The sequence below is a fragment of the Peromyscus eremicus genome, chromosome 1, assembly GCF_949786415.1.
Source record: "Peromyscus eremicus chromosome 1, PerEre_H2_v1, whole genome shotgun sequence".
In the NCBI taxonomy this organism is placed as follows: Eukaryota; Metazoa; Chordata; class Mammalia; order Rodentia; family Cricetidae; genus Peromyscus; species Peromyscus eremicus.
Window position 1 is genome coordinate 159,716,018 of NC_081416.1, and position 21,172 is coordinate 159,737,189.

The 21,172-nt window shown below is 52.3% G+C and overlaps 2 protein-coding genes across 5 annotated transcripts in view; both read right to left on the reverse strand.

Moving 5' to 3' along the window:
- Positions 1-354: 354 nt before the first annotated feature.
- Positions 355-7,130, reverse strand: Grwd1 (glutamate rich WD repeat containing 1). Of its 2 annotated transcripts, XR_009382242.1 has the most exons (8): positions 6,832-7,130; positions 6,521-6,638; positions 6,037-6,196; positions 3,409-3,622; positions 3,162-3,304; positions 2,772-2,969; positions 1,225-1,397; positions 1,028-1,140 (listed from the first exon to the last, which is right to left on the reverse strand). XR_009382242.1 is itself a non-coding variant. In XM_059277018.1 (7 exons), the coding sequence occupies exons 1-7, from the start codon at positions 7,016-7,018 to the stop codon at positions 823-825; spliced, it is 1,338 nt and encodes a 445-aa protein (XP_059133001.1). In that variant the 5' UTR covers positions 7,019-7,130; the 3' UTR covers positions 355-822. The 2 variants fall into 2 exon arrangements, 1 of the variants encoding a protein (XP_059133001.1); XM_059277018.1 differs by lacking the exon at positions 1,225-1,397 and having other exon boundaries at positions 355-1,140.
- A 1,760-nt stretch (positions 7,131-8,890) lies between these two features.
- Grin2d (glutamate ionotropic receptor NMDA type subunit 2D) overlaps positions 8,891-21,172 on the reverse strand; it is a 36,711-nt gene continuing 24,429 nt past the window's right edge. For all 3 annotated transcript variants that reach the window (XM_059277031.1, XM_059277028.1, XM_059277036.1), the window contains exons 9-11: positions 10,822-11,009; positions 10,450-10,682; positions 8,891-10,306 (exon numbers count right to left, since the gene is read on the reverse strand). In XM_059277031.1, coding sequence (XP_059133014.1) covers positions 8,999-10,306; positions 10,450-10,682; positions 10,822-11,009 — 1,729 coding nt within the window. In that variant the 3' untranslated portion in view covers positions 8,891-8,998. The remainder of the gene's footprint in view (positions 10,307-10,449; positions 10,683-10,821; positions 11,010-21,172) is intronic.

Consider the following 21,172-nt stretch of genomic DNA (forward strand, 5'->3'; position numbering starts at 1 on the left):
CCCAGGCAGACTGGAGAGGACAGTGCAGATAATGGGTGGGAGGCAGGGAGGGACACTGGGGATCAGGAACATGGAAAACAGTCACAGGAAGGGCACTGACAGCTGCGTGAACTTAGAAGGAAATACCGAGGTAATAACAAAGGGGAGAAAAATGGGGGTTCCCATTTCCCCCAGGATGACGCCTTAATAAACTGGTGGTCCAGAAAGAGACACCCATTTACTGACTCAGAGCCAGTTCCAAATGGAGTAAGGTTTAGAAAAGGCTGAGCCAGACAAAAAGGAAGAGCCCACACAGGGTGAGAGAGTCCAGTGCAGGGATAGCTCCACATCAAATTCCCCCTTACACAGGAAAGCTCAAAGGATTGGGGTCCTTTACTGCAGCAGAAGCCCCAGACCCCCCTCCAGTACAACAGTGGTCAGCACAGGGAGGGAACCCAACACAGTCCCAATCTTGGATCTCAGGTGGACCTAGCTGCCCAGAAGGCAAGGAGAGAACTAAATTCCACTGGAGCAACCCAGACCCAGACTCGGCCCAGCATGGCAAAATCCTTCAAGTTCCTGGAGTCGATCACCAGCCAGAACTGGGTACTGGGTCAGAGGTCTAAGGGTCAAGCCAGGAGTCAACACCGACAGAAATCTCATACTGAGACCATATCCGGGACAGGCAAGGGTCAATCCACATGCAGACACCAGGTCTGTAGACTCCATTTCTTCTGTTCCACATGGGCCAGTTGAGCATGTCTTTCTTTCTGGGTGCAGTCTACAGACCTATCGATCCAGTTCCCACGAAGAGCTGAGGCCTAAGGCCAAATGTTGGCCATCTTAGACGCTGATGGTGCGGAAGACAGTGAAGCCTGACAGTGCGGTGCTGATCAGGACCCCAGGGCACTGAGGATGCCAGTGTAGCTCCTTCAGATCAGTCTCACCCTGGTGCACGAACAGCAACTGCTGCGGGAGTGCTGCCAGCCCAGGGTCTGCTTCTGCCTCCCCTGCCTCCGGGTCCCGTTCAACTGCCAGGTCCCACTGTGTGATCTGGTTGTCAGCACCCGAGGCTGCAAAGACCCCACCGTCCTGAGGGTGCCACTCGACAGAGGTCACCGGGGCCATGTGCTGCTTGAAGGTGGCCACAGGGGAGCCAGACTACGAGAGAGTGTAGGAGTCAGACCCCAGTACGAGGACTTGGCACTCAGCCAGAGTTCAACCAGCCCCCCTCCCCCCACTTACATTCATACAAAGCCAGAGTCCAGCAACGAGCATAGGGAAAGGACAACAGGTAAGAAGACGTATGCATGGTCCATGGGAGGCTGGGAGTGAGCTTTCTCCTGCAAATCAGCCTCCTAACAAGGTGACAGGAGCCTGCCCCTGCATGTCCCTGAACAGGCCTCAGTATCCCTTTCCTATAAAAAGAGCAGAGGGGTGGCTGATCTTTAAGGCTGAGGCCTTAACAGGACAGAAACAGCTCCCTTAAGGTCCCTGACGCAATCAAAGACAGCACTTGTGTTAGAGTAAGTGGTACCAGGAGCAGGAGTCCCTGGGCCACTTGGCATGGAGGGCTGCAGCTCCCTCTGGAAGCTTCCCCAAGGATGATTCCACAGAACTGACTAAGCTGGGCAGAGGCTGACGGCATGATGATGCAGGGAAGGCCTGAAGCCAGGAGAGCTCCTGGCTTCCTCTAGAGACTGGAGTGCCTCTTCCGCCTGCCTAGAATACCGCTCAGCTCTACAGACAACTCTTAGCTCAGCTGTGATGTCACCTCTGCTCCTGTTCTGTGCCTCAGTTTCCTTTCCTACAAGAAACGAATGGGGCTCAAATTCCCAGCTGATGCTGTACAGTCCACTAAAACAGATGACAATTCCCAGCATCCCAAGGCCACGGGCTATATAGCCAGGTGTCTCTCTGCCACACGGACAAATGAGTTATAGTCTCTGTGCTGCCCAGTTGGTGTGGGAGCAAGAGACTGGGGACCTACCTCCTAACACACACAGTGAGAACAAAGACTGGGGACCTACCTCCTAACACACACAGTGAGAACAAAGACTGGGGACCTACCTCCTAACACACACAGTGAGAACAAAGACTGGGGACCTACCTCCTAACACACACAGTGAGAACAAAGACTGGGGACCTACCTCCTAACACAGTGAGAACAAAGACTGGGGACCTACCTCCTAACACACACAGTGAGAACAAAGACTGGGGACCTACCTCCTAACACACACAGTGAGAACAAAGACTGGGGACCTACCTCCTAACACACACAGTGAGAACAAAGACTGGGGACCTACCTCCTAACACACACAGTGAGAACAAAGACTGGGGACCTACCTCCTAACAGTCAGTGAGAACAAAGACTGGGGACCTACCTCCTAACAGTGAGAACAAAGACTGGGGACCTACCTCCTAACACACACAGTGAGAACAAAGACTGGGGACCTACCTCCACACATACAGTGAGAACAAAGACTGGGGACCTACCTCCTAACAGTGAGAACAAAGACTGGGGACCTACCTCCTAACACACAGAGTGAGAACAAAGACTGGGGACCTACCTCCTAACAGACAGTAAGAAAGCAGGCAGGACCAAAGGTGAAGGGGAGACAGGTGGACAGGGTGCCTCAGGAGTCACAGAGAGATAGGGAAGCAGGGAGGGATGTGCAGGGTTGAATGAGTGATCCCTCTGCTCATAACCACATCCTGCTGTTCCTGCCTCCTCACCAGGATTTAATTCCCAGTAGCTTCCCCAGCCCTTAGGAGCCCAGCTGGGAAGATACCTTGAACTGTCGTAGGTCCCAGACTTTGAGGGCTCCATCATCCCCACCGCTGAGCAAGAAGGGTTCCCTGTGGCTCCAGTTGATGACATTGACATCCCCATCATGGGCAGTGGCTGTGGTGAGCATGCAGGCCTTGCCTGGGGCTGCTCGGATGTCCCAGATGCGAATGGAGGCATCAGCTGAGCAGGAGGCGAACACCTGAGTAGGGTGAAACAAGTCTGAGTGAGAAGATGTGCCCCAAACTCAACCCAAAGACCACGGTACACTATCACTCGTTGTCCCCGTGTCTGAATCAGGCCCCAACTTGGGCCCCTCCTCTCCCAAACCAAGGGCTGTTTCCTAGGCTGTCCCCACCAGACCCACGTGTCCAGGCCTCCAGTCTTTCCTCACCGTGTCCTCAGTTGGTGACCACTGCAGATCTTCCACTGAGCGTGTATGGCCCACAAATGGCCTCTGGTCCACATGCCAGGAGCCACCGTCTGTGGGCGTCCAGAGGTGGATGTTCTTCTGACAGTCACCAGTCACCAAACGGCCTGAGTAAGGGTTAGGAAACCACCTTACCCACCTGGCCACCTTCCTGCCTTTCCAGGAGTCCTACTGCCCACCCTCCCTGAACCACAAGAAAATCCAAACTCACCAGGTACTCGAGGGGACCAGTCAAGAGCAAAGCCCTCACCCATGTGGCCAGCAAAGGAGAAGATGGGCTTTACGCGGGCCTGCTCATCCCGGAGGAAAACGGCCAGGGCCTGGGGGTCATCTACCACCTGTAGGAGCCGCCTCAGTGCAAACACCTCCACCTGGCCCTTCTCTGACCATACTCCAGCCACAGGTTCCTCCCCCAGCCAGGACACCTGCGGGGGGGGGGGGGGGGGGGGGGGGGGGGGGGAGGGTGCACAAAACAAAGACAGAAGCCTAAAGTTGGCCAGCAGACCCCCAGAACCATAACCTCTGCATGTCTACAGACAAACTGGAGTCCCACACAGCTTTGTGGAAAGAAACTGCAACCTCCAAGACCAGATGGTGACCGGTCCTCCTGGCGCTGGGAGGATGTCAGGAGTGAGGATGAAGCCCCACGCCCCCACTGGTTCTAGAGTATGCTCTCTGAAACACTCTGTGTGCTAAAGGGCTCCAGGTCTTGGGCCTCACAACTGCTCACCTCTATACCCACTACCAGCTCCTCAGCCGGCCCTATTAGCACAGGCAGTGCATTCCTCAGTGATCTCCACTGTGCTGGCTAGTTTAGGTCAGCTGGGTATAAACTAGAGTCATCTGAGAGAAGGGAGCTTCACTGAGAAAATGCCTCTATAAGATGGGGTTGCAGGCAGGAGGGCATTTACTTAATGAGTGATTGATGTGGGAGGGCCCAGCCCACTGTGGGTGGTCCCATCCCTGGGCAGGTGGTCCCATCCCTGGGCAGGTGGTCCCATCCCTGGGCAGGTGGTCCCATCCCTGGGTGGGTGGTCCTGGGTTCTGTAAGAAAGCAGGCTGGCCAGGCGGTGGTGGCACACACCTTTAATCCAGCACTTGGGAGGCAGTCACAAGCAGATCTCTGAGTACAAGGTCAGCCTGGAATACAGAGTGAGTACCAGGACAGCCAAAACTATGCATAGAAACCCTGTCTCAAGCAAAACAAAACAGAAGAAAACAAACAAACAAACTCCCCCCCAAAAAAAAGGAAGAAAGAAAGAAAGCAGGCTGAGCCAGCCATGAGGAGCAAGCCAGTAAGCAGCACCCCTGCACAGCTTCTGCATCAGCTCCTGCCTCCAGGTTCCTGATTTGTTTGAGTTCCTGTCCTGACTTCCTTCAGTGATGAAGAGTGATGTGGAAGTGTGAGTCAAATAAACTCTTTCTTGCCCAAGCTGCTTTTGGATGTGGTGTTTCCTCACAGCAGTAGTGCCCTAACATTCACCTTGGGCCCAAACACTGAGACCCATGTTTGACTGTGTGTGTCTTCCTTACACACCCAACACCTAAACTGAAGCACCCTTCCAAATCCTTCTAATCACCTGTACCGTGGTCACACAAGTCTATACTGACGCCATCCTTCCCATGAGTTGCCCCTCTCAGAATCAAACATGTTTGGCTCCCTACAGCCATGTCTCTGCACTGAAGCCAGAGGGATTCTCTTCAAACAAGTCCCAGATGGATCTTTCCTCCACTTGTTCCTAACTTCTCCTGAGGGAGAAGCCCAAATCCTCACACAAGGCCAGAACAACGGGTCTTCTGGGTGCTCCCCTCCACATCTTGTCACCACCTCTGTCCACCCTGCTCCACACACACTGCTTTCTCCACTTCTCCGAACTTCAGAACTTGCTGGGTCTCTATCCCAAGAGCACCTGCTGACCAAATCCTCCTCAAACGGCCCCGCTACAAAAGCCACTCCGGCCTAGGAACACACTTACCTACTTTCAGTTTTTCTCCACCACACTCAGCATCTTGTAACAAACTACATATTGACGAGTTTCTTCTTGTTCTGTCCCTCACTAGTATGTTAACAGAGTCAGAGCTTTCTGCCTCCAGGCTCAGGATCCTGGGATTAGGACAGTACCTGAGGCATAATAATAGTTTAACAGAAACAACACACCCAGCTGTGGGTCTAAGTGTTCATTGTACATCATCTCCTTTTATTTGCTCATCTACCTGATCAGAAGAAGATGCTTTATTCATTGAACCTAGGCCCTTACACACTCGAGGTGAGCACTCTACCACTGAGTTACCTTTGAACTCATTCTGTAGCTTAGGCTGGCTTTTGAACCTTCTGCCTCATTCCTAAACAATAGCTAAGTAAAATTCTTACATTTCACACTATAACCAGGTGCTGTTTCAGCTCTTACACACTGTTTAGTTCCTCACCGGTCCTACCTGGTAAGCTTCATAATTCTCAGCATTTTGCCTAAGGGGAAATTGAGCAATGATGATGATGATGATGATGATAGCAACAAGCAAAAAACCACTATAGTCTAAAACATTACCTCATATATAACAACCATTATTCCCCCAAAAATAAAAACAACAACAACAAAAACCTATGCACCAATAAATCTGTAAAAGCTGAAGGGAACTGGGTGTGGTGGCTCACGCCCATTCTCTCAATCATTAGAAGCTGAGGCAGGGAAACCATCCTGAGTTTGGAGTCACCCTGGGCTACCCAGTGAGAATATGTCTGAAGAAGAAAAAAAAAAACTGAGGGGCAGGAGGAGGTACTGAGAGACATTTGAATGTTGGGGAAGGGGTATGCTGCACAAGCCCCTGGGAAGGCAAGTACCCGAACTCGGTTGATGCCACCATAGTGGGGAACCATGGCCAGGTCAAGTTGAGGTTTCCGATCCTCTTCATCCTCTTCATCCTCCTCCTCTTCATCATCACTGCCCTCTGAGGGTGGCGGCCTCGTCCCATGAAGATTGTGCATTCGAAGCATCATCAGTCTAGGGAAGCAAAGGATGAATTAGGAACTGAATGCCAGGATGTTTAGAGCGGAAGGAGGCTGAGGACCCAGACTTTTAGGTCTGGCAGACGCAGATAGTCCTAACTCTTGGGTCCTTGAGGATGTCTTGAAAAAGTATGAATCTCGAGCCAAGCGGTGGTGGCACACGCCTTTAATCCCAGCACTGGGAGGCAGAGGCAGGCAGATCTCTGTGAGTTCGAGGCCAGCCTGGTCTACAGAGCGAGATCCAGGACAGGCACCAAAACTACAGAGAAACCTTGTCTCGAAAAACAAAAAACAAAACAAAACAAAGTATAAATCTCACCTATTGCTCTGGGCGCTCTCAGCCTGGGTTCCCGCACACAGGAAAAGAGTGAGAGGGAGCTCTGTTCGGTTGTCGCCCAGATGATCTCGGACTATGTCAAAGCTGAGACAAGGGGCGCCTGGGGAGGGAGGGAAGATGGTACAGTCGCAGTGAGGATGAGACATTGGGAACTCCGTTTCCACCTCCAACAACGGCCAGCGGTCCGCAAGGGGATGTCAAAACCCTCAGACTCCAGACCCCTCGTCCCCAAGGCTCCAAGTCAGGAACTTCATTTCCCTGGACCCAAGCAAGAATCAGGGCCCTCAGCCTACCAGTTTGCGCACGATGGTACAGCACGTAGGCCTCCTCATCCATTACCAGCTCCTCCCCTTCTCCCAGTGGCGGCCCCTTGCCAGGCAGGTAGACCTGGGGTGGGCTTTCGGATCCTGGGTCGCAGGATTCAGCCTCCATGGGTTCCCCAGTTTCACATGTGCGCTTCCGACCCTTGCGCGCCGCCATCTTCGAAGCTTCTTGTCCCGGACGCGAAGTAAGAGCGTCACTTCCGGTTTTCGCTTCCCACAGTCTAGGACCCACTGCACTGTTACCTGAGAAATCTAAGGGCTAGAAATTAGTGGTGCGCTGAGAGATGGCCGCCCCAACTAACGGTGTCTGGCTCAGTGACAAAAGATAAATTAACAGCGATCGTGTCTTTCGTGTGACCTTGGAGAGTTCTTCCGCGCGGCAGTGGCAAGGCCTTCTGGGAGTTGTAGTTCTACAGGAGTCCTTGACTTCCGAGCCCCTCTCCATCTTCCACCTTTCATTCCTGGGGCTGTCTTTCCACTTAGTTAATTATTCATGTATGCAAACAAGCACTTACTGGCAAAGAGACTGGGCTTCTGTTCCCCGAGGACCTATAAGGCCGGTTTCTTCTCCTCTCCTTGTTATGATGGCTTTAAATTGTTTCAAAATGCTTTCGAGTAGACAGGCTGGACATTATGTATAAGTTAGTGGATTGAATCTATCCTCTAGGGGCAGTCCATTTCCCAGCCAGGCATTCCCATGGCAGCTCTGGTCAGCAGGCACTTAATCAGAAAGTCTCTCTTGAGGCTGCTGCTACGACTGTGTCAGCTCTCTTTATCCACCCATGTGCACCCGAGTTTTGGTTAATTGGAATAATGAAATGTTGGAAATAGGTTCTCACTGGGGAGATTAAGGGTATTCAAGACGTGGGTTGGCCGCTTTCTTCATTTACATAAGATAACCAATCAAACCATTCTTGCCAGTAGCCTTGGGAACAGGACTCCAGATTTGGCCCTAATTTTTGCATCCCTTATTTTTACCACTACTCTTAGGGTGTGTCTCTTCCCTGCCCCCTCTCCACCTCTCTTTCCTCGGTCTCTTGCCACTCCCTGGGTTTTTATGGTGCCTTCCCCCACCTCCTGTTTTCTAGGACTTGGGGTGGAACTCAGGGTGCTATGAATGCTAGAACACTCTGCCACTGTTACACCAGCAGCCCAGTTTCTGTTGTCTGTTTTCCCCCACGGACTTTTCTGAGGTTCCATTTTCTCCAGAGAAGTTGAAGGGGCCTAAGAGACAGACATAGAGCTCAGGCTTGGACTGAGGAGGCGTAAAAACATGGTTTTATTCCAAACACTGCAGTGTAGTAGTGGGAGTGGGAAAGAAGGGTCAAGTGTGGGCTCCCAGACCCACCTCTCAATCCAGCCTCAGACCCTGCTGAGACCTGGGAAAGGAGGCCCGGGGGTGGAGTGTCTGCTGGATCATCACTGAAGGGTCATAAATAAGGGCTGGACTTCTGGTCGGTGGCATCTGGGTTGGTAGTGGGGGAGGCAGGTGAAGGGAGGGCTTTCGTGGAGTATAGGTCATAGGTCAGAGACAACAAGGATCTAAAAGGAGGGGTCATCGAAGTCTGACATAAGGGTCACAGTCTGGTCGGGGCACAGTCTGGGGTCAGATGATCATTTTAGGTGTTGGAAGTCACAGTCTGGGGTCAGGGGTTTCTGTGTGGCGGGGCCAAGGTCTGGAATCACAGTTTGGCGTACTCGTCTCACAGTTTTGAGTCCTGATGAATGAAAGGTTAAAAACAGGCTCCCCGGGAGGTGTGTCTGGGGCCAGGGAGCTGCACAGTGATGTGAGGGCCATGGCCCCGAGAGTGGGCGCGGGGCGCGGCGCGACCCCTCCCCATCTCCCGCCAAATCAGGTGACGTTAAAAAGCCCTTTTCGGGTTTTAAAAAAAAGAGTCGGTGGGCTCCAAGAACCCCGCCCCCTTGCTCTCAGGATGGGTGAGATTTGGGCGACCGAGTCCCCTCTGGCTCATGGTTCCTGCAACGCGAGGGGGCGCAGAACGCTGCTCCAGGCGGGGTCCGGCCAGGTCCGTTTCCGTCCTTCCCAACCCATGTGGGTCCTGTCCACTATAGAGCGCCCCCTCGGGCCGTGGCCTGCGCTGACCGAGAGGGCGGCGGGGGGCCCCCCGGAGCCGCGTCATACCTCGGACTCCAGGCTGGAGAAGTGCGCAGAGCCCCTGCGCGTGCCCAGGTCCCCGCCCCGGTGTCTCCGGTGCGGTGCAGTGGGCAGCTGCGGCCCCCAGTGCGCAGCGTGCGGGCAGCGGCGCGCGTGGCGCGAGGGCCCGGTGAGCCTGCGTGCGGGGGCCGCCCGTGGGCAGGAGCTCAGGTCCTCGAGCGATCGCGAGGTGGGCGCGGGCGGCGGGATGTCCCAGCCGCCGGCCGCACGCCGGTGTCGGTGGTGGTGCGGCGCGGCGGCGGGCGCACGGTGCGAGGCCCGCGGACGGTGAGGGTGCGGGCGCGGACACCCACAGCGTGCCCGGCGCCTGGGCGGTGGCCCCGCAGCCCAGGGTGGCGGCGGAGGCGCCCACCAGCCGCCGTCTAGGCCGTCGTGCGAGCAGCTGAGGTGGCGCGGCGGCGGTAGCAGCTCCAGGCTGGCGCAGTGGCGGCAGTGCCACGCGGGGCCGCCGCGCGGGGGCAAGTAGTCCCAGCTGCCGGCGCGCCAGCCCCCGAGCTTGTCGACCGACCAGTAGCGGCCGGGCGGTGGCCCGAGGCGCTCGGCGTACGGGTAGGGGAAGTCGGCGAACCACCAGGGCTCCAGGCCGCCGAGCGATGCTCCGCCCAGGCTCTCCGAGTCCTCGGAGTCCGAGGGCGACGGCTCGAGGTCCATGTAGGCGCACGGTGGTGGCGCGGCGCGGCGCGGCGGTGGTGCGGTCGGGGCCCCCGCGCTCGGGCCGCCCGCGCCCCCACCCAGCAGCGGCTGGCTCTCGGGGTCGGAACGCGGCCAGCGCGCGGGCGCAGGAGGGCTCTCGTCCTCGAAAGCCAGGCGGCACAGTGGCGGCCCGACGGCGGCAGCTGCGGCGGCGGGCGGCGCGGGCGGGGATGGGAAGCCGGGGAAGGCGCCGGCGGGGGGCTCGGCCGGCTCCTGGTCTCGCACGATGGCGAAGTAGGAGGGTGGTGGCTTCTGCGGGGGCTGTGTGGCGGATGGGGACAGCGGGCGTCCGGCCGCGCCTCTGGGTGCCGCGCGCGCCTCGCCGAGGCCCAGCCCCTGCGGCTCGATGGGACCATAATATCGGTGATAGCCGTCGGCCAGCGCTGCGCCCCCCGGGGGCCCGGGGCCCTTGGCCCGGCGCCAGCGGTCGGCGGCTGCACGCTCTCGGGGCACGAAAGGCGCAGGGCCAGGGGGCGGACGCGCGGTGGGGTACGCGGGGCTGGGCAGCGGCTGCGGCGGGGGCGGAGGCTTGGCTGGCGGTGGAGCAGCCTCGGCGCTGCAGCAGCTGTACATGCCCTGTGAGGGGTGGGGACGGGTCAGCCAGGGGCCTGCACCCAACGACCTCTTTCTCCACACTGGACCCGACCCACACCTTCCATTTCTTTGCCCTCCCCCGCCCCCCGCTGGTGCTTCCCCTGCTTCCACGCTCCCTTTCCTACCCTGGAGAAGGCCAGCAGGAAATCCATGCGGTGGGTGGGCCCCAGACAATGCCGCAGGCGCCAGTACACCAGATGTTCCCAAGCGAAGACCAGCAAGGAGAGGCCCATGGCCACGAGGAGCATGTAGAAGACACCTGCCATGTTGTCGATATCCAGCTTGCTGCTCATCACCTCGATTTTGTCATTGTGGCAGATCCCGGAAAGCCACAGCCGCTCCAGCATTTCAATCTCATCTGGGGATGGGGTCAGAGTCACTTACTGTGAACAACACACTCTGCTCGGACAGAGCCCCGGCCCCAGCCCATGTTCCCCAGGATAGACGGCCAGCCCTCCCCTCTTCAGGGTAGGACTTCCCGCCCAGCGTAGCCGCACCGTCCCCCAGGAACTGCAGCAGCGCCAGGTCGATGGGCCGCTTCCAGCGGGAGCCCTTGTGCAGGGCGATGCCATAACCAGTGGTGGCGAAGACCTTGCCGGAGCCGATGGTGACCAGCTTGCAGCCCTCATCCTTGCGGGCCATGTAGTTGAGCACTGCTGCGTCATATATGAAGGCGTCCAGTTTCCTGAGGACAGGGACATGAAAGACAGGGTCAGTCTCACTTAGATGACCTCATGGCACTCCAGGAATCCCTTTCACCTCTAACCTCCAACTGCTCAGGAGCTCCTGAGCAGGTACCTCCTGGTGCCTCTTTTCAACATTGGTAAAACGGGCATAATTCTAACACTACCACGCCGAAGCTTTGGCAGAGGTGATAGTGTCTGGCAAAGCGGTTCTGGAGAAATGGCAGCCATTGTAACTGTCAAGGGAATAGTCTCTTAATCCTTATCCTATCTTTCCAAAGACGATATTGTTTTTGTGGTTTTGTTTTTAATGAGAAAAAAAGGCTGGGCAGTCAGTGGTGGCGCACGCCTTTAATCCCAGCACCGGAGTGAGTTTGAGGCCAGCCTGGTCTACAGAGCGGGTTCCAGGATAGCCAGGGTTGCACAGAGAAACAAACAAAAAAGGTCCCAGGGGTTGGAGCTCAGAGGCTCATGGTAGCATTTGAGTTCACAACCACTTATGACTCCACCTCCAGGAGCTCTGATGGCGCCACCTTCTGGCCTCTGCAGGTACCTGTACCTATGTGACATATACTCACATAGACACATAAATTAAAAACTATCAATATTTTTAAAAGGGCTTTCATTTTATTAGCTGTGACACTGGTGTTGGAACCTGGGGCCCTATACATGCTAGGCCATCATGTTATCATCACTCTATAGCCGAGCCATGCCCCCAGACCCTCACTGGAGGGCACTAGGCAGGTAGGAACCACCTAATAACCACAGCCCAAGCTCTTGCATTATAAAGAGGCTTGAGACTTAGCAGGGGGGGATGGCAGTCACACCAGGGAGCGCTTATATTTTAGCTGTATTCTACCTATTACTGGTCTGTCAGACCCAATGAGTCATCTGATACTCACAAAATAGATGTCCGACTAAAGCCTTTGTGTCTATTCTTTCCAGAAGGGGGACCAGCCTCATCTGGGCCCTAAACTGCTAAGCCTTGGTGGGGAGAGAAGTCAGGAAGTAGAGTTACTCCATGGATGGGGATCAGTGCTGTCCTTTACTCCTGATCCCAGGGAGCCGGCACATAGTTGTTCATTCTTAGCCCAGGCATAATTCTGGCACATACAACGAACTTTTTACAGAATGAATTGTGGAATATTTGTTTAACCAGGCAAAGGTGTGTTACTTTTGTTCATGCTGCATTTGTTAATTATGTAAAGGTGTGTTGCATTTGTTTCACCTTGCCTGCCTAAGGCACCTGATTGGTCAAATGGCCATAGGTAGGCAGAGAAAGGACAGGCAGGGCTACCAGGCAGAGAGAATAAACAGGAGGAGGAATCAAGGTTCCAGAGGAGAAGAAGGAGAGGAGGAGGAGGAGAAAGAAGGACATGCCCAGGGCAAGAAGCCAGGCAGACATCAACCAGCCAGCCATAGAGAAGCAGTGAGAGAAACAAGAAAGGTAATAAACCCCGAGGCAAAAGGTAGACAAAGAGAAACGGCTTAATTTAAGTCAAAAGAGCTAGCCAGAAACGTGCCTAAGCGAGGCCGAGCATTCAAAACTAATAAGTCTCCGTGTCGTGATTTCGGAGCTGGTCGTGGCCCAGAAGAGAAAGCCTGGTACCATGAACTGTGTGACTAAACAGTCCACATCAGTTACAGGTTGAGAACCATCGCCCTATAGGACCATCTCTTGAGCCCCTACAATTTTTTTACATTTATTTGTTTATTGGGGGGGGGCACAGGCGTGCCATGGTACACTTGTGGTCCGTTCTTTCCTCCCACTCTGTGGACTCTGGAGGTTGATCTCAGGTCAGCAGGCTTGGGAGCAAGTGCCTTTATCTGGTGAGCTATCTCACCAAGCCTTGCCTTTTGAATGTATCATTTGTCACATTGATTTATGTGTGGGGAGGGCATGGCATGCACACAAAGGTTGGAGAACAACTTGCCGGAGTTGGTTCTTCCTTTCTATCACGTGGCTTCCAGGGACTGAGGTCAGGTCTGCGGCCTTGGCCCTATGTCACTTTTGTTTTTTAATGCACGTGAGCATGTTTGGTTGTTTGTAGGTACATACGTGCATGTGTGTGGAGGCTGAGGGACGACCTTGGGTGTCACCCTCAGGACCACAGTAGCCTTCTTTGAGACATGGCATCTTTTTTGTTTGTTGTTTTTTGAGACAAGGTCTTAACTGTGTAGCCCTAGCTGGTCTGGAACTTGCTTTGTGGACCAGGCTGGCTTGAAACTCAGAGATGCCCCTGCCTCTGCCTCCTTAGTGCTGGGATTAAAGGCGTGCGCCTCCGTGCCCAGCGAGACATACATTTGATTGGCCTGGAGCTCATCAAAGCTAGACTGGCTGGCCAGAAAGCCTCTCGGATGGGCCTGTCCTGGATTCCCTTGTACTAGTTCCACAACTCCGAGCAGGTTTACATGGCTCTGAGGATTGTTGACTGGGCTGTCACCTCAGCCCCAGTATGACTTTCTTTGGAGACTGGCCTTAAACTTTACATCCTCCTGCCTCAAGCCACTTGAGTATTTGAGAAAACAGGTCAACACCATTAGGCCTGCCCTCTGTGTTTATTCTTTAAATGGTGTAGATACTGGGGTGAACTTTTGGTCACACTTCTTACAGACTCCACATAACTTCTTTTTTTTTTTTTTTATGGTTTTTCGAGACAGGGTTTCTCTGTGTAGCTTTGTGCCTTTCCTGGATCTCGCTCTACAGCCCAGGCTGGCCGCGAACTCACAGAGATCCTCCTGGCTCTGCCTCCCAAGTGCTGGGATTAAAGGCGTGCGCCACCATCGCCCGGCTTCCACATAACTTCTAAGAGGGAGGTCCCTCACCTTGTCTAGCATTATCTAAAAACACTCTGCCATGACAGGATGGACCCTGTGCATGGCCATGGTAGCCACTGTCCACACGCAGCTCTTGAGAACTTGAAATGTGGCCAGTGTGAGGAGATGGAATTTTAAATATTATTTCCTTGATTTTTTTTAAACTAAAATACTACTGGGTGGAACAAATATGTGGGAAGGCAATGACTAGAGGCTGGTCCCAGAGACAGGAAGAATCCTCCAGGAAAGACTACTTAACCCCTACTTAACCTGGACTTTCTTTCTTTCTTTCTTTTTTTTTGGTTTTTCAACATAAAGTTTCTCAGTGTAGTTTTGGAGCCTTTCCTGGAACTCACTCTGTAGACCAAACTGGCCTCGAACTCACAGAGATCCACCTGGCTCTGCCTCCTGGGTGCTGGGATCAAAGGCGTGTGCTACTGCAGCCTGGCTTAACCTTTTTATGTAGTGTGTGTGTGTGTGTGTGTGTGTGTGTGTGTGTGTTTGTGTAAATAAAGGACAGAGCAGAACCTGTCCATGCATTCACTTCTACTGGGGAGACTGACCAAGCAGACTCCTAGAATTGAGGTGATACAGCCAAAGCAAAGAAGAACTTGAGGTGAGGCAGAGGCTAGGGGCCCCAAGAATTACCTTTCATCTTGGGGAGGTCATTGAGGGTGCCACTCTGGAGAGGGGTCTTAGTTTTCTCTCAGTCCTTAACTGGCAGCGGGACCTCAGCTGACATCCAGGAGCGTGTATCCATAGGCAAGCCTGCGGGCACTTCTGCCTTGTAGGCAGACTAATTTCTCTCTAGGTTTCTCTTTGTTTAGGAGAATGCCCATGAGGGCAGAAAGTGAATTGCTCTCCACATTTAAGTGGAGATAATTTGGTGTTTCCGGACTTGGGCTGAGATGAGAGATGGAAGGGCTGGGAATAGCATCAGATGGAGAGAGTCATCTTGGAGGAAATGAGTGGGACGAACTTGAGCATTTCAGAGAAATGCTACAAGACACAGCTTCCGAGATGGAAACAGTGGAGGAGTTTCAGAAGGTGGAATCAAACAGCATTTACTTTTTAGTTTTTTGGTCCTAATGGAACCAAGAGCCCCGAGCCAAACAAGAACTCCACCACTGATCTGCAGGTCTAGTCTAGCACTCACTTTTATTTTTTTAAGATGTATTTTTTATTATTGCATGTGTATGAGTGTTTTGCCTGCAGATTTGTGTAGCACATGCATGCAGTGCCTGTGGAGGCCGGAAGGGGACATTGGATGCCTTAGAACTGGAGTTACAGATGGTTGTGAACCACCACATGGGTGCTGGGAGGTGAACCCAGACCCTCTGTGAAAGCAGTGATGCTCTTAACTGGCAAGCCCTCTCCAGCCCGGCACTTCCTTCAGCTTTGCTCAGCTGTTCTGTGACAGCAGTGTCTGCTCTCCCTCTTCCCTGAATCCCTATTTAAATTCAACCTTGGGCTAGAGCTGGAGCTCAGTAGATAGACAGCCTGCCTAGAATTCCCCTGTGAGGGGCTGGGGGCATGACTCAGTGGTAAAGCCCTTGTGTCAAGTTGGGGTGGGCTTTGAGGTTTCAAAAGCCCAGGCCAGGCCCCATCTCTCTCTCTCTCTCTCTCTCTCTCTCTCTCTCTCTCTCTCTCTCTCTCTCTCTGCCTGCTGCCTGTGGATCAGGATGTAAACCCTCAGGTTCCATGCCTCTGCTTCCTATCGTGATGATGATGATCTTGGACTAACCCTCTAAACTGTAAGCAAGCCCCCAATTAAATGCTTTCTTTTAATTATAAGACTTGCCTTGGCAAAAGACACGGTCAATAAGACAAAAAGACAGCCTACAGAATGGGAAAAGATCTTCACCAACCCCACATCTGACAGAGGATTGATCTCCACAGTATATAAAGAACTCAAGAAACTAGACATCAAAATACTGAACAATCCAATTAAAAAATGGGCTAAAGAGCTAAACAGAGAATTCTCAAAACAAGAATCACAAATGGCTGAAAGACATCTAAGGAAATGCTCAACATCCTTAATCATCAGAGAAATGCAAATCAAAATGACTCTGAGATACCACCTTACACCTGTCAGAATGGCTACATAATGACAGTCAATGTTGGAGAGGATGCAGAGCAAAGGGAACACTTCTCCACTGTTGGTGGGAATGCAAACTTGTACAACCACTGTGGAAATCAGTATGGCGGTTTCTCAGAAAATTGGGAATCAATCTACCTCAAGACCCAGGCGTACCACTCTTGGGCATATACCCAAGGAATGCTCAATCATACCACAAAGATACATGCTCAACTATTTTCATAGCAGCACTATTTGTAATAGCCAGAACCTGGAAACAACCTAGATGCCCGTCAACCGAAGAATGGATTAAGAAAATTTGGTACATATACACAATGGAGTACTACTCAGCAGAGAAAAACAATGACAGCATGAAATTTGCAGACAAATGGATGGAACTAGAAAATATCATCCTGAGTGAGGTAACCCAAATCCAGAAGGACAAACATGGTATGTACTCACTCATAAGTGGATTCTAGATATAAAGCAAAGAACAATCAGACTGCAACCCACAGAACTGGGGAGGCTATATAGCAGGGGGGACCCTAGGATGACTGTGGTTTATAATAAGTTTTGGTTTTACTCAATTACTGAGCAAGCCTCAATGAAACATTTCACATTAAAATAAGAATTTATACTGTATCAAGCTGATAATAGAAAAATAAATAAATTAAAAAATAAAAATAATAAAAATAAAAAATAAAATATAAAAATAAAAAAAAAGAGTTGCCTTGGTCATGGTGTCTCTACACAGCAACAGAACAGTAACTAATATGCCTAGCAATGTACAAAGCCAATCCACACACAGCATTACAAAAACAAATTCATATGTTAACCAGGTGCCTCACTTTTGTTATCACTTGAAAAGGCGAGGCAGGAGGATTGCTGTGAGTTTGAGGCTATCCTAAGCTATATAAGGATACCTTTGTGTAATCGTTTTCTCTTGAGATTCAAACATTCCATTCCGCAGGAAAGCTCCTTCAGCAGAAGGCAAATACCCCCCCCCAACCCCCCCCACCCCCCACCCCCCCACCCCCGTGCAGCTTCAGGAAATCCCTGAAACTGACCGGATTCACTAGGCCCCTCCCTGCCAGAGTAATCAATAAAAGCTGAGAGTCCCTCTCAGAAAAGCCAAGCTGCAAAACAGACTCACACAAACCAAACTGGAAAGAAGACTCTGAGACCAGACGAGCTGCCTGGAAGAAGCAGAAACCAGCCGAGCGGCCCAGAAGAGGCTCAGACCAACTGAGGCACCTGGAAAGGACACTCTCCACGCTGCTGAGCGGCCTGCAGGCTGTGCAGTGGGCTCCAGGTTCCAGCTGTGTGAGCTGTCACCCCTGCTGGGGTGGGCCTTGGTGATGCAGCTGTCTGTGAGTCATTTCTGCTCTTGTAAGTGACCCCCAACAAAACTCACTGAGTCACAAAGCTGGATTTTGGTGGGATCTGTGCTTTGGTTTGTCGCAGGCTCCCTATCTGGAATGAGTAGATGTATGTTGTGTCTCCTCAGGAAAAGTTTTGTCACACACCATAATTGGTGCCTAAACAAGAACACAGCAGAACCAAAGATGAGTTGGGGAGGAGTGAGTACCTGGTCCTGACTGTGGCTAGCAAGGCGGCAGCTGAGGCTGAGCTGTCCGAGCGGGGAGCATCTGCAGAGGAAATTCCAATACAGTCGTCCTTTCCTGTGTGGTGTGTGTTACTGTGCCTTTGTGCTATGACAGTGGTTGTGTGGTTCTTTCGGGGTAGTGGACATGCCACCGAGGCTGAGCCATCAGGACTAGCAGTGTCTGTAGGAGGAATCCCGGGATGGAATCCTCATCTATGCGGTATGGGTGGCATGCCTGCTTGATGAGTGGGGTCCGCATGTGAACATGGAGATGCCCTGAAAACAGGTAAAGGGTTAGAGGAACGTTGGCAGTCTTTGAGATTAGCGCACAAGAGTCAAGACTGTTGGCAGCAGCTGCCGAGCCTGCCTGGCCACTGCTGGTCATTGGCAATGCACCTGAGGCCTAGATGGTGCCAAGCAGGAACTTGTTTGTGTAACGGAGCAATTTCAACAAGAGAGGGAGATGCAGCGGCATCCTCCGTGTTAGCCTCTGACCTGGCAAGAAAATTAGATAAACGAGAGGGTGAGGTGTAGGTGCTGGCTTGCCACTTCTGAGGGCCTGGGGGGCCAGAAGGAAAAGAGAGGACAAGTTAGAGCTGTGTCAGAAGCCCTTCCTGGAACCCAAGAACTTGGAACCCATGGGAAGATTCAGAGAGTGAGGAAGAGGAGAACATGGTGGATGCAGTAGAAGATACCCTGAGGGACTGACCCTTAATAGGAAAAGGGAAGGTCTGTCACACATAAAGATGGGGCCCTAAACAGTAGTCCAGTACAAGAAACTAGGGTGAACAGGACATACAGCTAGAACTTGTGGAATTTGGAGAGAATTTTTTTGTTTGTTTGTTTGTTTTTGGAGACAGGGTTTCTCTGTGTAACAGCCCTGGCTGTCCTAGAACTCACTCTGTAGACCAGGCTGGCCTCAAACTCAAAGAGATCTGCCTGCCTCTGCCTCCCAAGTGCTGGGATTAAAAGCGTATGCCACCACTGCCTGGCTAGGGAGACTTTTAAAGCAATAATAGCCTGGCTTGTGAGACTTTGGGACATGGAGCCGATGGGATCCATCTGGCTGCTGTGGAGGCAGAAACCTGAGCAATGGAACTACCATCCCTCCTTAAGACAAAGGCTGCATAACCTGAGAAAGTATGAGGGAAATCGGTCACTGACAGACTGGCTTATCAGAGCCATTAGGAACAGTTGGTTAGCATGGTCTGAAGTCCCCATAAATGTCAGGGCTGGAGGACTAGGAATACGGAAAGCTGTGCTGGAACCCCAGTTCACTGGGCCAGATAGAACTGTGTTCACACAGGAGTTACTAAAGGCTCATCCAGCAGGGACCTTGAGGCTGGCATGGAGCTTCAGTGGGTTTGCTGAGCTCTTTGGTGGGCAAGATCTTTATAAAGTAAGAGGCTTTGGCAGATCTCAGTGACTTAGCGCAGCATATAAAGAGTGCCCACAAAGGGAGAGAGCCGCCTAGAGGAGATGGGAGAAAGGTAAAGCGGAGGAAGAGGTGTCTGGGTTACTCAAAAGACGAATGTGGGAAGGTCTAGCTGGAGTTTCTAAGGGAAAAAACTGACGGAAAGCCAGACTGTGTGCTAATGGGCTTCTGGGTGGCTTCAAAGCCTGAGGAGCAGTTTACAGAAGACATCCATGACAGAACAACGGAGGTGAAGATGGTCAAGTCTGTCCTCCAAGACTAAGGAGGGTTCCCTCCAGCAAAAGATCATGCTAGAGGTGGAGATGGTTTTCCCGCCTGGGCCTCCCCCAACAGCCAGATACATTGAATGGAGTCAACACTACAGCCACTGTTACAGTGCCGACCCAGGGAGCCAGCAGGTGCAGCAGGGAGAGCAAGACCATGTTCACCTCTGACCCCGTGTAGAGCTGAGCAGATTAAGCCAGGCCCACCAAGCCTATCAGGTGTAGAGAATGTAGGGAGGCTACATGGAAAGTTCCAGGATCCGGAAATGTAACGGGTCAAAGAGTGACTGAGGATTACAGGGAACTAATCAAGTTAGCACTTCCTGTCTGTGCTTTGTGCTCAGCCCTGACCACTGGAGGAAGCAATCGATAACAAGTGATGGAACCGTGCCATGCTGTGTTAGACCTTGCTTGTGTCTGCCTTCAGTACCTTCCTGGTGTGAACCTCTGGGATCACCTGCCACTTCGGAGAAGAGATGACAATGGACTTCCAGGGTGCTTCACCAAGGTCATCTTTGTACCCTCACTGTTGTTACAGGTTGGTGGCTCAGGACGTTCCTTGTCCTGCTCCCCCTCTGGGAACAGTTTTACTATAGAGACATGGGGCTAACCTCTGAGTGGCTTGCAGATTTGGAAAGCCATTGGAGAGACAACCTGGTATAATGGTGCTCCCACCTACCTACAACCCTACTAAGGCTAGGCTAAATAAAGGGAAAAAATGTTAAGACAATAGCTAAAGAGTTTGAATCCAAAAGGTAACCTACATCAGGTTATTGAATGAAAACCCTAGTGCCAGGGGTGGGCTTAACTTCCCTGTGAATTGTTGGCCAGGAAAACCCCGAGGCCCCGCAGACCATAAGGGCTATTGGTACTGGGGTTGGTTATATGCCACAACTAGATGGTAAAACCTATTGCTGAAGACACTGCATGTGCAAGCTATGACGACAGAACCTGGAGAGATTAAGCTGGGATTGAATAGGAAATTCACACCCTGCTGGCTGGCTTCCATATTGCCAGAGGGGACCATGTAGGTCACTGGTGGAGAACTGTCACCAACATTCCTGTTTGGCTAAGGCCCCTTAGTGCTGAAATACCAGCATGCTGGGCAGGATGAACCTGCATGTGCAATATCTTGGGTAAGACCAACAGCCTTCCAATTGGATTTAAGGCCTGCTCTATAAGAGGGAATGCATGTCTGGTGCTGTAAGTGAGGAGGTCACAGGTCCCAACGGGGAAACACCTTCTGTCGTTTTACTAAACAGATGTGATGTGTCTGTCAAACATACTTTTTTTTCTTTCTTTCTTTTTTTTTTTTTTCGAGACAGGGTTTCTTTCTCTGTGTAGTTTTGGTGCCTGTCTGAATCTGGTTCTGTAGACCAGGCTGGCCTCGAACTCACAGAGATCCACCTGCCTCCCGAGTGCTGGGATTAAAGGCGTGCACCACCGCCACCTGGCTGTCAAACTGCTTTCTAAACATATGTGCTTACACCCATAGATCACTGTTGTCAGCCGAAACTCATAACCATCAGTGACGATGGTACAGTGGCCCAATTCTTAGCCACAGGTAGACATCGATAGTCATCTCCCTCTAAGGCTCAAGAATCATTGTGAAAGAGGACCAAACTGTAAGAGCCAGGGGGAAGGAGTGGAGTGTTGTGTAACAAAATTCTCCAAGATGGAAACATTCCATCCTGCAGGGAAACTCCTTAAGCAGGAAAGTAAACAACTCAAGATAGCTTCAGGAAGTCCCTGAAACTAAGCAGCTTCATTAAGCCCCTCCCTGCCAGAGTTAACAATGAAAGCTGAGAGTCCTTCTCAAGTTGGAAGCTGAGCTGTAAGGAAGACTCAGGAGAAAAGCTGCAAAGAGGACTGTGAGGCCAGACCTGAAAGAAGCAGAGACCAGCCGAGCTGCCTGAAGAGGATTAGGCCAACTGAGACACCTGGAGAGGACACTCTCCAAGCTGCAG

What these genes read in the sequence shown, in the direction of transcription:
- Grwd1 (XM_059277018.1), bottom strand. Translation starts at nt 7,018, where the DNA reads ATGGCGGCGCGCAAGGGTCGGAAGCGCACATGTGAAACTGGGGAACCC. An exon ending in GAGAGCGCCCAGAGCAATAG is followed by an intron (nt 6,197 to 6,520) that starts GTGAGATTTATA and finishes TTGCTTCCCTAG; the next exon opens with ACTGATGATGCTTCGAATGC. An exon ending in GGTCACCAACTGAGGACACG is followed by an intron (nt 2,970 to 3,161) that starts GTGAGGAAAGAC and finishes CACCCTACTCAG; the next exon opens with GTGTTCGCCTCCTGCTCAGC.